Here is a 16839-nt window from a genome sequence, read left to right as displayed (position 1 = left end):
CCTCCGAGCTCCCACACTCCCGAGGTTCGAACCTCCGAGCTCCCACGCTCCCGAGGTTCGAACCTCCGAGCTCCCACGCTCCCGAGGTTCGAACCTCCGAGCTCCCACGCTCCCGAGGTTCGAACCTCCGAGCTCCCACGCTCCCGAGGTTCGAACCTCCGAGCTCCCACACTCCCGAGGTTCGAACCTCCGAGCTCCCACACTCCCGAGGTTCGAACCTCCGAGCTCCCACACTCCGAGGTTCGAACCTCCGAGCTCCCACACTCCGAGGTTCGAACCTCCGAGCTCCCACGCTCCGAGGTTCGAACCTCCGAGCTCCAACGCTCCGAGGTTCGAACCTCCGAGCTCCAACGCTCCGAGGTTCGAACCTCCGAGCTCCAACGCTCCGAGGTTCGAACCTCCGAGCTCCAACGCTCCGAGGTTCGAACCTCCGAGCTCCAACACTCCGAGGTTCGAACCTCCGAGCTCCAACACTCCGAGGTTCGAACCTCCGAGCTCCAACACTCCGAGGTTCGAACCTCCGAGCTCCAACACTCCGAGGTTCGAACCTCCGAGCTCCAACACTCCGAGGTTCGAACCTCCGAGCTCCAACACTCCGAGGTTCGAACCTCCGAGCTCCAACACTCCGAGGTTCGAACCTCCGAGCTCCAACACTCCGAGGTTCGAACCTCCGAGCTCCAACACTCCGAGGTTCGAACCTCCGAGCTCCAACACTCCGAGGTTCGAACCTCCGAGCTCCAACACTCCGAGGTTCGAACCTCCGAGCTCCAACACTCCGAGGTTCGAACCTCCGAGCTCCAACACTCCGAGGTTCGAACCTCCGAGCTCCAACACTCCGAGGTTCGAACCTCCGAGCTCCAACACTCCGAGGTTCGAACCTCCGAGCTCCAACACTCCGAGGTTCGAACCTCCGAGCTCCAACACTCCGAGGTTCGAACCTCCGAGCTCCAACACTCCGAGGTCTCGAACCTCCGAGCTCCAACACTCCGAGGCTCGACCCCCCGAGCTCCAACCCTCCGAGGTTCGAACCTCCGAGCTCCAACACTCCGAGGTTCGAACCTCCGAGCTCCAACACTCCGAGGTTCGAACCTCCGAGCTCCAACACTCCGAGGTTCGAACCTCCGAGCTCCAACACTCCGAGGTTCGAACCTCCGAGCTCCAACACTCCGAGGTTCGAACCTCCGAGCTCCAACACTCCGAGGTTCGAACCTCCGAGCTCCAACACTCCGAGGTTCGAACCTCCGAGCTCCAACACTCCGAGGTTCGAACCTCCGAGCTCCAACACTCCGAGGTTCGAACCTCCGAGCTCCAACACTCCGAGGTTCGAACCTCCGAGCTCCAACACTCCGAGGTTCGAACCTCCGAGCTCCAACACTCCGAGGTTCGAACCTCCGAGCTCCAACACTCCGAGGTTCGAACCTCCGAGCTCCAACACTCCGAGGTTCGAACCTCCGAGCTCCAACACTCCGAGGTTCGAACCTCCGAGCTCCAACACTCCGAGGTTCGAACCTCCGAGCTCCAACACTCCGAGGTTCGAACCTCCGAGCTCCAACACTCCGAGGTTCGAACCTCCGAGCTCCAACACTCCGAGGTTCGAACCTCCGAGCTCCAACACTCCGAGGTTCGAACCTCCGAGCTCCAACACTCCGAGGTTCGAACCTCCGAGCTCCAACACTCCGAGGTTCGAACCTCCGAGCTCCAACACTCCGAGGTTCGAACCTCCGAGCTCCAACACTCCGAGGTTCGAACCTCCGAGCTCCAACACTCCGAGGTTCGAACCTCCGAGCTCCCACACTCTTGGTAAGACGCAGACTCACACTTGTCTGAAAGACGCCATGAGACCTAACAGGTTAAGATGAACATCAGCGGGGAGAGACCCACCAAGGTTCGGGCCACGTCACGTTACACCACCGTGAAGGGCGGGTTGCTCGCTGATGCAGCCCCCTCTTCTGCCCAGTGTGCAGCACATTAAAAAAAATCGAAATTAGAATTCCTCCCACTCAAGTATCTTTGAAAATACTTTCATAATGAAGATACTTCACGGTAAATGAAGAACCACAGACCTGCTGAGACTGCTTGATGCGGCCGCCGCCGCCATGACGTTAACGACCTGGATACGAAAACGTGAAGAGAATAAAAAATTGTGCGATATTTAAAAAAAATGAAAAAAAAAAATGCTTCTTTTCTAAAGTTCTGCGTTTTGTGAAAGAAAAAACTATTTAAATAATATACTAAATGCGAATAAAATAGAAATAATCTTAAAATAATAACGGACATGTAAACTCGTCGAGCGAAGTGAAATCTCGCGATATCAGCGAGCGTGAAGCTTCCTGTAGCGGGTTTTTAACGTTTTATATATAATTATTTGTTGTGACGAAGACGAGAACTTTTCCACGTTGTATTTAAAAAAACAACAAAAAAAAAAACAACAACCATACACCATCATTAGGTCGGGCTTGTTTGCGCGGAAGGTTCTGGAAAGGGCAAGGAAGAAGGAAAGTGTATGTTGAGGGACAGTTGGCCACGTTGAGGGCCCGAGGTCGCGAAACGGACACGTTCAAGGGATACCTGTCTAGGGATTTCTCACCATGAGCATTTTACAGAAAATCGCCGAAATCGAGAGTGAGGTGAGTAACGAGTTGTTGGTTGTTGTAAAATGACCGTTGGTTGTTGTGAAAGAGCGACGTGATTTCGGGTAAAGGGACAATGACGTGGTGGTGGTGGTGGTGGTGGTGGTAGTGGTCACTGTTGGACTCCACCTATTGGTGGTTAAATAAGACAAGAGGGTTCGGTTAGGGTTATGGGGGATGAGAAAAGATTGTGGTTTACCACCTGCTCGAACCTGAAGAAGGGAAGAGTGTGATTGACAGGGCTGTGTTCAGTTACCAAGTTTGTTGTAAAGCGCTCGCCGAGTGGCTTAAGCACTCCGCTCGAAACCGTGAAGGAACGGATGGCTTTGCAAGCGCTAGCAAGCTGTTTGGTAACTGTACACACACCGCGTCTTCACTTCGTCCTTAGTTATTTTATAACTTGGTTTGCACAGTTCTTCAGCTGAAATGTTGGGTCGGTAGGTCGAAATATAAATATAAATATAATTTCAATTTTTAGAAATTATAAACTTTTTTTTCGGATGTTCCATGGAAAAGACAAGGGTAGGTTGGGGGAGGGGGGGGAACATAAATCCCGGACCAGGAGGAACTAAGAAAACATTGAAGATGGAAAACCATTCAAATGCAGGATGCCATTGTTCACTGTATCATCTGATGTGAAAAACAATAAAGAAGGATTAAAACTTGTTTTTACAATATAGTCTGTTATGTTTTTCTTATAGAAACCTGGTCGATCATCAAACAAACGGAAACAATGCTGAGAAAATTACTGTCCAAGTCGTAGATGTGTGCGTGCACACCAGTGCATAGTGCTGGATATGATGAAAACCAGAGAGTTGGTGTCAAAGCCACCCAATGCTCGCCTGTTTATACATTTATCGTTTTTCGTTTTTAAAAGACTAGTCTAATAATATTTTTTTTATAAAGCATTGCAGTGAAGTCTGATCCAAATAATTTTAAAGCCATATATGTATTTGTATATTGTAATCAGTAAAAAATAGTATGGTAGATAAAAACATTAGAAAGGAAATAACTTGCACCAAAAACTTTAACATTTTCACGCTCATGCTGACGCCGGGGGTATCGCTATAGCTCTCTGTTCTTCGAACAGGCGAGCTAAAAAGGTGTCTACTCGGAGTCAACACGCTCAAAACGGTCAATCAGAGCCATAACCAGCTCTTACTTTTCAGCGGGCATCTGATCGTACCGTCTCTCCATCCCCATGAGCACATCAAAGGCTGATTTGTGGTCCGTTGGAGGTTAAATATCAGCATCTCGCAGGAAAACTTTGACGTACTTGGCACCGAAATCTTTCAATACGAACAGTGGTGAACAACTTTCGACAGAAACAAAATCTGCACGAATCAGAGTAGCTTGCGAATCATCCCTGCTGCTGCACTGAATTGATGCAATCCTTCGGCCAGAATATTCGTCGTCAAGATATTGCGTGATTAAATCACCAAGTCACTCAAATTTATTCCGCTGACATACTTCTTAACAATCACTTTCGCTCCAGAAACCACAGTCAATCTGAACCACGCTGGCCACTACTCAGACGCCATGACCGAAGACTACTGCGCACTTTGGTTAAAGGTGACTTGGCATTTTGGCCCGCGCGTGAAATTATATTTTGAAAATAAATACCGACGTTTATATTTTCGGGTTTTGAAACTTTTGCACCTTCGACGGAAATTTTATAAATAAAATTACCCCCGTGTGGGGGTGACGGTCATCTCTATAATGTTTTTTTTACTATCATCGATGACCCGTTGCCAGATATCTCCTAAAATGACAGACTAGATAGGTTTTGAAAATGGCAACTTTCACAACTTTCGTGACCTCGTGACCTTGACCCTGACCTCGAATCCAGGAAAAAATGTCGTTGGGTATCACTCATCGACCTCTACCCACATACCAAATTTCATCAAGATCGGAAGTAAAAAGTTTTCTTTGTACGGGAGGTGTTTTTGACCATCTTCCAGGTTACGTGGCGGCCAAACGGGACAGAAATTCAAAAATCTGTCTGGTTAGATACAAGATAATATTTTTTACTATCATAATCAATAAACAGTTGCCGAATATCTTGTAGAATGGCAGACTAGATAGGTTTTGAAAATGGCGATTTTTTTTATAACTTACGTGACCTCGTGACCCTGACCTTGAACCCGGACAAAAGTTATATCGTTGTGCAACACTCATCGACCTCTACCCACATACTAAGTTTCATCAAGATCGGAAAGAAAAATTGTTGACGGACGGACGGACATTTGGTCCGGCTTTATTAGGTCATCTCGGTAGAGATGACCGAATAAAAGGCTAAAAATGTGTTTTATATTTATATTTCATTTCGGCAAATATACCGTCGGTGAATCTGTAAACAAAGTTATAAAATAACTAAGGCCTAAGATGTATAATAATAAAGTTAAACATGAAAATAAAATGTCCAACTGATGGAAGAATGCATGATTTAAGTAGTGCATCATTATTTTATTTTCACGATAAAATAAATAAATGGTCCTTGTTTGGACCAGTCAACATTATTCATTTATAGCTATCTATTTACAGGCATGTTCTCTCCTTACCCCCCCCCCCCGTCTCCACCCTCATAACTAGCTAGGTTTAAAGTGGTGTTCATCTGGTATAGTGTAGCTAGCTGTGGACTTCTTGAGAATCCTTTACCTGTGACGATCAAAGTGAATTGAATTTGTGTCTTACATGACGAAATATATTCTCATTGCTGACCTCAGATGGCAAGGACTCAAAAGAACAAGGCCACGGCCCACCACCTTGGCCTCCTGAAAGCCCGTCTTGCGAAGCTAAGAAGAGAGCTTATTACACCAAAGGGTGGAGGGGGAGCCACTGGCGAGGGTGAGGTCCACCAGGATGCTTGTGATTATTTCATTATATCTGTTTATCACCCGGTGTGTGAATGTGCAAAGCAGGGTAAAGCATTTGTTTCAGTCTGTCACTTTGTGATCAAGGAACTACTTTATTTCAATTGAATTTTATATATATATATATGTAATCACACACAGGCTGGTGCAGAGCCGACTGACACATTTCAGACCGCGTTTCCTGTCCGAGGGGTGGGGTGGGAACTTTTGTGGTTGTGGGACCATTTTTCTAGGACGATGCACTGCCACGGGTGGAGGCCAACTTCCTGATGTTATCTACCATAAATAATAAAATTGCAAGCTTTGAACATAAACCTCATGTGTTTCAATTATCACATATCCAAATGTGTCAGTGGGCTCTGCACCAGCCTGTAATATATACATACCTAAACCATTAAATATCATGGGGGTTAAGTTCCTGGAAAATGCCGCGACAGTTGAAAACCAAGCACATTAGGCCTTTGGGAAAAGCGTTAGGTTCCTGAGCTTCGAGAAAATGTAGGGGAAGGTGGGGTGGCAGCTAAAAATAAGCACATCACATTTGAAATAAATATATAGCATGTTGACATTGAAATATACATGTACGTAAAACATATACAGAATAAAACTGGAGGGTTCATAGAACACGATACCCCACGCAGTGTACAAATATATACAGGAGGGCTTTGCCATTTGCGGGGGTTATGTTCTTGAAAATCCCTGTGAACTGCAAAGTTAAAGGCTAATGGGCAAAAAATAGAGTTCGGCACTTCAACTATAAAATTTGTCCAAACTGTACCCTTAATTAACATGTTTGTTCATTGATTTTGTGCTATTTATTTTCCTGAATAAAGGAGTTATTAAAAACATAAAATAAAGTAGACCCAGACCCTGACATTTGCGGTTCCAACATTCGCAGGTTCCGTTTATTCGCGGTTGATAATTTGCGATATGCTCCTACATTTGTGGGAAATTGCCCCGGGTATTTGCGGCTTTGACGGGGATTTTTTAATTTTTTAATTCTCATGAGCCGCGAGCATAACACAGTTCTTTAACATATCTTCCATGAGCCATGCACAAAGGAGCTGGATGTACAGTACAATACTGTACAGACACAAAAAACATTGTTGCGGTTCTGAAAATCGCATGCCGCAAAGGCAATGGCACCCAACACACAATGATCCCCAGACAGTTATTTCATTAATATGCGTGCAGTTAGACCTTCCCCTCATGTCTAATGGGTAAACAGGTTGAAGTGTGTAATGTGGGTCTCATAGTTAGGTCTGATTATATCTCTTTCTTCCATTCCGCCATCAGCGAGGCCACCGCACATCAGCGAGGTCCTCGCGGAGACCAAAAGAGGAATCAACCACACGATGGAAAAATCCTTCGCTGCAAGAATACGGTGTCTAAGGGAATAATGGAATAAAAATTAAATCCCAACGCTATACAGGACTCGTGCGGCGTGCTCTTTTCAACCCAAATCTGCATCTAATAATTATATCCAATCCTTTCCTTCAATCCATGACACAGACCGGGGCCGTGCTCAGGCAGCCGCCTGTGAGGATCACCACTGTGATAAATAACCGCATGCACGATAGCGGACCCTCGCGCAGCCCCGTGATATTTACCATCGCACTGTACGGGGCATGCAAAGCGCACCTCTTCATTCGGGTGTGCGTTCTGATTACAATGGTATCTTACCATCGACCTTCACTTGCCACCTCGGCCACGAATATCTTCCTGCACCTCCGCCTCAATGCAGCCGCCACCAAGTAGAGGCATGTTGTACCTCTACATGGCGATCGCTCGGGCCACATGGCGTACGAACGAGGCAGGCGCATTTATTGGTGCCAACCGCGGGGTGCCCGAGCGGGCGTTCGGGGCCAACGCGGCCCTCGGCCAGTCACCGGAGCGCGGCCCGGGAGTTCGGTGCGGGGCGATTCATATCGCGGTGTTGGGAGAAAGACAATTCCACAGCTTGGCGATGTCTCGCTGGATGTACAATGAGGCCGCTTCCGGCCATGTTGGCCGGGCCGTGCAGTGGCCGGAGCCCAATGGGAGTGCCCGATTCGGGTGACGGAGCCCAGAGCTTCGGGGCGGCGCCCCGCCCTGCACCATAGGGCCTTTAAAGTACGGATCGCGAAGCCGTTTGTGATAGTCATCCTCCTCCTCCTCTTTGTCTGGCCTTGGATCGATCTCTGCAGATGCCTGCTGCTCTGCCAGTCCCGTCTGCCACTCCGCCCACTCTTTCTCGATCTCCGCCTACCTATCTCTGGAATCCCTACATTCCCTGTCTGGGTCCGCCTACTCCATCTGCCCGTCACTCGACCTTTGACCTCGCGTGCTGACTCCGCCTTTTCCACCCACCCACCTGGCTCCACCTAAAGTCCTTCCTCACACCAGATTGCCTCGCCCCTTTCTCTGTGCCGGCACCATAGCAGACGCTGTGCCGGCACCATAGCCAAACAGGAGATGACGCCTCAACTCTCAAGGAGGGATCGCTCAGCAGAGCGTCATCCCAAAACGTACTGGGTAGCGTTGTCGGTCAACCATGCAAGGTATTACGAGACTGTTGGTTTCATCTCCTCTGATTTCTTCTAATTAACGTGTGTGTGTGTGTGTGTGTGTGTGTGTGTGTGTGTGTGTGTGTGTGTGTGTGTGTGTGTGTGTGTAAAATGGTGCCAGCCCTTGCTTAAGTTAAGATTGTGGAAGATATATCGGTATAGGTCTGCTTTTGTAAGTTGCTTGTTTTGTTGTCACACCACACATTTCTTTCTATCCCTGCTTTACATATAACAATAAACTACATTCACTGTGCCACATGCTTTTCCTCGCCTGCCTGTTAATAAATGATTGTGTAGAAATGTTCCCTGCTCGTTTTTGTCTTTTGTTTCATTGATCCAACATGGTCCGTATCCTAGCCTCGCGGGGACTTTATTCCCAACGATCCATTCTTCTCGCCGGTACGTCCTTGGCAGTCACTCGACTGCATCTGACCCGGTAAGGTGACCCGGTTCAGACAAAGCGTACCGAGGGCGTGTCCCCCGGTAATTAGGTCACGTGATTTAATTAGGGAACCGGTTAAACCTCAGACGGAGGACCCTAGGTCACGTGGTTGAGTTATTGGTGTTCACGGTTGATTTGCAACCCGCCGTGTCACGGAGTTATCACTGTGCGACGGCCTGTGATTCCGGAGAGTCTCATGGGAACCCGAGATGGCTATCCAGCCCCCCCACACGCCCCCCCCCCTTAGTGGTATTCTCACCCCGACCCCCTGCTCCAACAATATCTTCCACAAGCCATGAACATGACCTGCTTCGTGTATGTGTATTGTAGCTTCGCGGAATAAACATAGTTTTGTGGGACGTCTCACCAGTGTAACACGTCATTCCACGCGACGCCATCCCCCATGAGTTACTTACAGAATGAAAACACTAACAGCATCTCTTGATGTGTCCAGTTACCACATATGGACATTACACAATGGAAACATTCATCACATCTTTGTGTAACTCACCATCTTGCTACAAACAGCACCATCTGAGCTGTTGTATTTTTAAAACGCTCAGCATAATCTGCCTGCAGATAGGAAAGACATCATGTCCTGTGAGTTAAAGAATGGAAACATTCAGCATATCTATTAGTGTAATTAGCAGCTAGGTACATATGGACTAATTACACAATGGCATCGCTCACCACATCTATTATCAGCTGCCGAATACAGCATCACCCATACAAATCCCCCACAAACAATGCGCAAACTACTCACCCTGTTCTGGATCGCCATCATTCTTGTCCCGTTGCTCTGACCTGTGTATTGCCTCTCGCTCTGTTCATTCTTCGAAAATGGCTCCCAAGGATCGAGGAGAACACTCAGAAGGGTATGTCTCGAAGCGGACCACTGATACGGGAGAAGGCGAAGCTCCTGCACGACTTTCTCTCTGGCACGGGTGGTGCAAGCACGAGCGTGGCGGGTACAAGCGACACCTCCAGCCAGTTTACAGCGAGCAGGGGGCGGTTCCACCGCTTCAAGACGCGATATAACTTGCACAACGTCAAGCTCGGTGGGGAGCGTGCCTCCTGCGGACCACAACGTGGCAAAGGCATTCCCTGAGAACTCGCGAGCCTCATTGAAGAGAAGGGGTACCTGCCAGAGCAGGTCTTTAACGCTGATGAGACTGGCTTTTTTAGGAAAAAGATGTCGACCAGAACTTTCATCTCACAGCGTGAGAGCCAGCTTCAAGGCTGATATTCATGGATTTTTCACAGGGCGATTTATTTATTTATTTATTTTTTTTTTTCATCGGAACCTATCCCCCAATTTCCCATTCAAACAATGCCCCCACATTCGTGGTTTCACCATTCGAGGGGTTTTCCCGGAATGTATGCCCCATTAATGTCGCGGTCCTGGTGTATTTTTATGGTTTTGGAAGACCCTGAGGAGGCACATCCAACACATAAGGGAACTCTGGAGTTTAGATATATCCATAGTATTTTGTTTAGTTCGATTACATCTCCTGTCGCATCAGTGGACAGGAAAATGTGTTGTATTTGTGTAGCAAGAATGGAATCCCCTTTATAATTCTTCTTTGTCTAAACTCTCTCTCTCTCTCTCTCTCTCTCTCCCTCTCCCTCTCCCTCTCCCTCTCCCTCTCCCTCTCCCTCTCCCTCTCCCTCTCCCTCTCCCTCTCCCTCTCCCTCTCCCTTCCTCTCTCCCTCTCCCTCTCCCTTCCTCTCTCCCTCTCCCTTCCTCTCTCCCTCTCCCTTCCTCTCTCCCTCTCCTCTCTCCTTCCTCTCTCCCTCTCCCTCTCCCTTCCTTCCTCTCCCTCTCCCTTCCTCTCTCCCTCTCCCTTCCTCTCTCTCTCTCTCTCCCTTTCTCTCTCCCTCTCCCTCTCTCTCTCCCTCTCCTTCCTCTCTCTCCCTCTCCTTCCTCTCTCCCCTTCCCTCTCTCTCCCTTCCTCTCTCTCTCTCCCTTCCTCTCTCTCTCTCCCTTCCTCTCTCTCTCTCCCTTCCTCTCTCTCTCTCCCTTCCTCCCTCTCTCTCTCCCTTCCTCCCTCTCTCTCTCCCTTCCTCTCTCTCTCTCCCTTCCTCTCTCTCTCTCCCTTTCCTCTCTCTCTCTCCCTTTCCTCTCTCTCTCTCTCTCTCTCTCCCTTTCCTCTCTCTCTCTCCCCTTCCTCTCTCCCTCCCCTTCCTCTCTCCCTCCCCTTCCTCTCTCCCTCCCTTCCTCTCTCCCTCTCTCTCTCCCTCCCCTTCCTCTCTCCCTCCCCTTCCTCTCTCCCTCCCCTTCCTCTCTCCCTCCCCTTCCTCTCTCCCTCCCCTTCCTCTCTCCCTCCCCTTCCTCTCTCCCTCCCCTTCCTCTCTCCCTCCCCTTCCTCTCTCCCTCCCCTTCCCCTCTCCCTCCCCTTCCCTCTCCCTCCCCTTCCTCTCTCCCTCCCCTTCCTCTCTCCCTCCCCTTCCTCTCTCCCTCCCCTTCCTCTCTCCCTCTCCCTCCCCTTCCTCTTTCCCTCTCTCTCCCCTTCCTCTCTCCCTCTCTCTCCCCTTCCTCTCTCTCTCTCTCTCTCCCCTTCCTCTCTCTCTCTCTCTCTCTCTCTCTCTCTCTCTCTCTCTCTCTCTCTCTCTCTCTCTCTCTCTCTCTCTCTCTCTCTCTCTCTCTCTCTCTCTCTCTCTCTCTCTCTCTCTCTCTCTCTCTCTCTCTCTCTCTCTCTCTCTCTCTCTCTCTCTCTCTCTCTCTCTCTCTCTCTCTCTCTCTCTCTCTCTCTCTCTCTCTCTCTCTCTCTCTCTCTCTCTCTCTCTCTCTCTTCGCAGCACATCCACACACATTTAGCAATGCACAACACCACACTTTGTACCTGTTGTTTGTGTCCTTTATGATGTCCTTAAAAACAGTAATTTTCCTCTTTGGAATGATTTTAAATCTTCTTTGACTGCCAGGCAGGCAAACAGAGTAAAAGTATTATCTCACTCCTCTCCACACTTGTGCGATTGGGACAAATTCAGAGCCAATATACGGTAAAATGGCAGTCTTGTCTCTTTATTTTCTGATTCGTGTTCAAAATATAACATTTGAGTTAAATCGGCTGGTCCTCGATCATAAACTGATAAGATTGACAGACAGACCTGAACCAATTGCTTCACCCTGCTTTTCGCTTTGCATGCGTGGGGTAATACAAATACAAGACCTTCAACTTTTTCATTTATTCCAAAACAACAAGGTGATTTTTTTCCAAAATATTGAGGTGATTGAGGGTAAAATTATTACGCACTCTGCCGTAAATATAAACCACAAGACTTAGCTTGGGATGATGATGCTGTTAGTGTGGGGAGTGGGAGGAGTATTTCGCGAACAGAAGAGCAGCATTGGCTTTACGACGAAGTCGCCAGCTGCAATGCCACATAAGGAGAAGGGTAAGACGATCTTTCGCCACCTTTAACCCTGGAGCAGATCTTTCCTGCTTGGACAGGAAGGTCGGTATGAGATGGCATCCTCTTCCAGAATAATCCCATTTCCTCAGCGTTAAAGACCTGCTCCGGCATAAATCCCTTCAACTTGATTATTTTCATGAGCTGTGGTGGGTAGTCCTCCGCAGCGTCATGGTCTGCCGATGCTGCTTTCTTGATTAATTTGACATTATGGAGACCAAATCTTCTTTTGAAGTTCTCAAAGCAGCCCTTGGTGGTGTCATACTTGTGGGAAGATTTAGTTGAACTGGAGCCTTTGACCCCGGGTACCTCGTAGAAACGTCGGTAAATGCGCATTGGTCTTCGATCCAAAAGCGTTGGTCGGCGATCCAAACATTAAGGGCTTTTTCCATCCTTTCAATGGATGGAACTGGAATGACACTTTTGTGTCTTGCGGAGCACTGGCGGCAACACTTGCATTGATATTTGACTCTCTTTTACAGACATACTGTAGTCAATTCATTTATCACATAATGGCAGCCCACATATGCCACACTTTCACCTCCAGCCAACCTATCCAAGAACTCGTTTTTTTATTTTTTGCACAATGTTATAACCTTTCTCTGCTTTTTGACACAATTATTTTTGACCATCTTTTTACATTTGGGCACCATTATTAACGGTGTGTGAGAAACAACAAAAGGCTCATGTTGTGAGATAATCGTACATGCGGATGCAAACGATTACTCATCTCAGCTCAAAGACCATGATTGGTCGAAATTAAGGCCCGCGATAACTAAATCGGAACACAATAGGTTGCCTGCGATTGGTCAAAACCCACGATATATATGGGTTTACTGCATTTGAACATTGTAGAACACGAATCTCTTCCAAAAACCTCCAGTTTAGCAGTATTTTGGCTCTGAGGTTGGCAAAATTGTATGCTGTCTTGACCAATCAAATTTGCCACTCGCGCTCTTCCAGTGGAAGCGATATTCAGACAAAATGGCGACACCCAGCGATGTACAATGTCAGAGCTAACTTCGTTTAAAAAAATGTTTTGTGCATCTTTTCTCAAAGTTCGGTCTAAAATCTTCTGTTTCTACGAGAAGAGTTGCAGAATATTTGTGATTGTGCAATTGCATAGATAAACCGCTGGTGACGAAAAGCACATCTTTGCGGAGCATTGTCAGCTCTGGACTGTTCCTTTTGAACCATCAGCTTGGTATAGTTACCATCGCGCCTGTTATTCAAAGTTCACGAAAAAAAACGAATGTAGATCGTGCTCGGAAATGCAAATGAAGAGTTGAAAAGGTGACTGGGAGATGCCCAGGCAGCTAAGCATCTGCCAGATGGAGAGGACTGAGACGAAGAAAGGAGGGCTGCCAGAAGTGCCACATCTTAGCCGAAAAATGGAAGGAGTAAACCTTCCCATTGTCCTTTTTCTCAATACTGTGGGTAAAGTATTCTATGAACTCTAGTTTGATTAAGCGTGTGAGTGACAAATTTTATTTGCCGAACTTCCTTTTTTAACATGTTGCACTGGAGCAAACTGGTCAAACCACTGTAATCTGAACTCTTATTTTGGTCGTTCAGCACAAAGTTGTCTGTGAATGTGCTTCACACTGTAAATATCCTTATTTTATCGGACATTCTGCACTTATGCTTAATCTTCAACAACGTCAAGCCCAAAGCCATAATGATATCATGCTTTCTTGTAGGATTTGATGTGGCCAAGACAGGTGATGCGAGGATTGGGTTTGTTGGATTTCCCTCAGTGGGCAAGTCCACTCTCCTGAGCAACCTTGCTGGAGTGTACTCTGAGGTTGCGGCTTATGAATTCACCACACTCACTACAGTTCCTGGTGTCATTCGCTACAAAGGAGCAAAGATACAGGTTCGGAGGACTTGCTTCCTGGCCACTTTTCTGGCCTACACGTGCCACTCCGGTATATCCTGATCCCACTACATGCCATTCTGTTCCGAGGAGCATTAAATCTATCTGTGTGGAGCCGATCCTCCTCCATGGGTCAATGTTTCAATCTCCCGAACACAAATTAATTTTGTACAGTGGGTTGTTAATGTCATTATACAACACTTCCTTTATTCATTGTCTCTTCTGTTCTATGGGGAATTTGGTATGGGACAGTGTGACCTTGGGGATTTCCACCATTTTTTTTTTTTTTTTTTGTATACCTTGGTTGAGGCTCGTATGAGAGCTAACACACAACTCACAGCAAGGAGGCATGAGACAAGAGGGGCGGGAGTGGAAGGGACAAAACAGTGGGGAACAGACACATTAGGTGAACTGTGGAAGGGAGAGGGATGGGGATGGGACGGGGAACATGGCGAAGAGAAGATGGACATTTCAGGGACTTTCAGGAAGGAAAGCAGTAGAAATGAAGGAAGTGGGCTTGGGTGGATTATCGGGGGTAGAAAAGATCGAGGATTTGGATGGGGGAAGATAAGAGGTGGTGGTGAACAGCTGTTTTGAAAGCCTGGAGGGAAGAATGGGAAAGAATAGAGTGAGGAAGTTTATTCCAAAGGCGGGAAAAAAGAGGAATGAAAGAGTGAAGATGAGCAGTGATTCGTGATTTTGGTAGTTTTACCAGAAGGGGGTTGTTGGCGGACCTTGAGCGCCCTGTGGAAATGTGGTGGGGACAAATCGCAGAGAGAGCAGGGGGGGGAAAGGCTGGAGAGGAGTCGGTAGAAGACAGAAAGACCACCGACCAACCTGCGGTGATTGAGTGAGAGGCCCAAAGACTCAGCTTCATTGCGGGAGATGCCGATGATCTTAAATGCCCTGGTTTCGACAGCGTGAAGCCGAGAAAGGTGGGAGGCAGGAGCACCTGGCAGTTGACATGATACATAAATGTGCCATGTCATATAATACATCTTTGATTCTCATACACACTTCTTTTTTCTGGCCATATCCCTGTCCCTATAATTGACAAAACTCCCAGATTTTGATTGCCTGTACCCCAACCCCTCCCTTCCAAACTGAGCCCCCAAATTTTGACTGGCCATAGCTGTCTCTCTCCCGTCTGTGGTGGAAATTTACACAAAGGAGAAAACACTTTATATAATAAATGATCTATTACATTATAAACACACATGTGGAGAGAAAGGCTTGTCTCAAGTGTACAAGCAGAACTCTGACTGAGCCAGGATACATGGCCTTTTATATGACTGGAAATTGGGAGGGGTCAAAGCATCAAAGGGTACTGGTTAATCAATACCAGACTACGAGAAAGCTTTGTTAAACAAAAGTCCTTCAAAGCAAAGAGAAAAACAATTCTATGCCAAATAAAACGTGTGAGTAACAAGATAAAGCGGTGAAGGAATGTGTGCTTTGCATCAGGGTATGCGTGCACAGAGAAACCTTAATTTACATAGGCAAGATAAGCATGACCTCAGTAGGCCGGTGGAGCATGTTTAAACAGAAAGGTATAGCTTTGCAACACAATGAGAAGGTAGTGTTAATGAGACTCGTGTTTACACAAACTTGGTAAGGCTTGCAGCTATTGCCCGAATTCAAGGTTCAATTAGACAAATCTCCTTGCCAAAACATTTAAACATTATTTATTAAATCTCCCTGGTATAGTGAGTTTCAACTCTATCGTTATTATTTTATTTTCCACACTTCCTAACTGGCCAAGTTCTCAGATTTTGACTGATTTTACCGCTATCCCTTCCTTACTGAGGCCATACAGGCCCTGTCAAAATCTGGGGACTTTGCTAATAAGGAGGGCTGGGGTAATGGCATGACCAATCAAAATCTGTCAAAAACCCCTCCCCTTCTAAATGGCCAAGCCCCAGATTGACTGGTTGCACCCATACCCCACCATTAAATGGAAAGCCTACAGGTTTTGACTTGCTGTGCCCTGCTTCCCTCCTCATCCATCATTCCCAATAGTTTAAGTATGTTGGAGACATTAATTAAGGACCAGATAAGGAACCATTTAAACAAATACAAACTAATTAAAGGTAGTCAGCATGGGTTTACCAAAGGTTGTTTCTGTTTAACAAACCTTTTAGAGTTCTTGGAGGCAGTGTCTGATTGGGTGGATAAGGGAAAGGCAGTGGACATAGTATATCCGGACTTTAAGAAGGCATTTGATAAGGTACCACATCGGAGGTTGTTAGCCAAAGTGAGGGCTTGTGGAGTGGCTGGTCAGGTAGCCAATTGGATTGCAAACTGGCTTCGTGGTAGGAAGCGAAGAGTGGCTGTGAGTGGGAGGATGTCTTGCTGGGAGGATGTAAGTAGTGGGGCACCTCAGGGATCAGTACTCGGACCATCACTATTCAATATTTACATCAACGATTTGGATAATGGGGTAAAGAGTAACCTTTCCAAATTTACAGATGACACAAAGCTTGGAGGTGAGGATAGCAGAGGGGGTGGTGATCAGATTCAGGAAAGTATTGATACTTGTATGGATTGGGCAAAAGATTGGCAGATGGAATTTAACCTGAGCAAGTGTAAGGTGTTGAGGATGGGGAAGAACAAGGAAAATTGAGATTACAGGATGCAATGGGTAATTTTGGAGCGTGTCACACAGGAGAAGGATCTGGGGGTGGTAATGGATATGGGAGGTAAGCAGGCAGCACAGTGCCAGGCAGACATAGGAAAAGCAAATAGGGTTTTAGGTTGTATTCAGAGTGGGATCATTTATAAATCAAAAGAGGTGGTGTTAGCGTTGTACAGGAATTTAGTGAGGGCCACATCTAGAATATTGTCTGCAGTTTAGGTGACCACAACTCAGGAAGGTCATACATGCCAAAGAGAGGGTTCAGCGCAGGGCTGCTAGATCGATTCCGGGCCGAGCTAGACTCAGCTATGAGGAGCGGCTGAAGGAGACAGGGCTTTATACACCAGAAAGGAGGCGGTTACGAGGAGATACGATAGCAGATGTTTAAGATAATGAAGGGTAGAGATAAAATGAATGCAGATT

The 16839-nt window shown here is 47.2% G+C and overlaps 2 protein-coding genes across 8 annotated transcripts in view; one reads left to right on the top strand and one right to left on the bottom strand.

Moving 5' to 3' along the window:
- Window positions 1-9040, bottom strand: part of LOC147018229 (E3 ubiquitin-protein ligase RNF25-like) — a 237842-nt gene extending 228802 nt beyond the window's left edge. For 5 of the 7 annotated variants that reach the window (XM_085897732.1, XM_085897730.1, XM_085897731.1 and 2 more), the window contains exon 1: window positions 2064-2269. In XM_085897732.1, the coding sequence (XP_085753858.1) occupies window positions 2064-2098 (35 nt within the window). In that variant the 5' untranslated portion in view covers window positions 2099-2269. The other 2 variants (XM_085897728.1, XM_085897729.1) reach the window with 2 other exon arrangements.
- Window positions 2311-16839, top strand: part of DRG1 (developmentally regulated GTP binding protein 1) — a 47745-nt gene continuing 33216 nt past the window's right edge. The window contains exons 1-3 of the mRNA XM_085897734.1: window positions 2311-2627; window positions 5357-5477; window positions 13606-13781. Of these exons, the coding sequence (XP_085753860.1) occupies window positions 2589-2627; window positions 5357-5477; window positions 13606-13781 (336 nt within the window). The 5' untranslated portion in view covers window positions 2311-2588. The remainder of the gene's footprint in view (window positions 2628-5356; window positions 5478-13605; window positions 13782-16839) is intronic.

The sequence above is a fragment of the Eptatretus burgeri genome, chromosome 10 (assembly GCF_056783735.1).
Source record: "Eptatretus burgeri isolate ZD-2024b chromosome 10, Ebu_testis_v1, whole genome shotgun sequence".
Taxonomy (NCBI): Eukaryota; Metazoa; Chordata; class Myxini; order Myxiniformes; family Myxinidae; genus Eptatretus; species Eptatretus burgeri.
The sequence above is the reverse complement of the archived record's forward strand: the minus strand, read 5'-3'. Positions and strand labels throughout refer to the sequence as shown.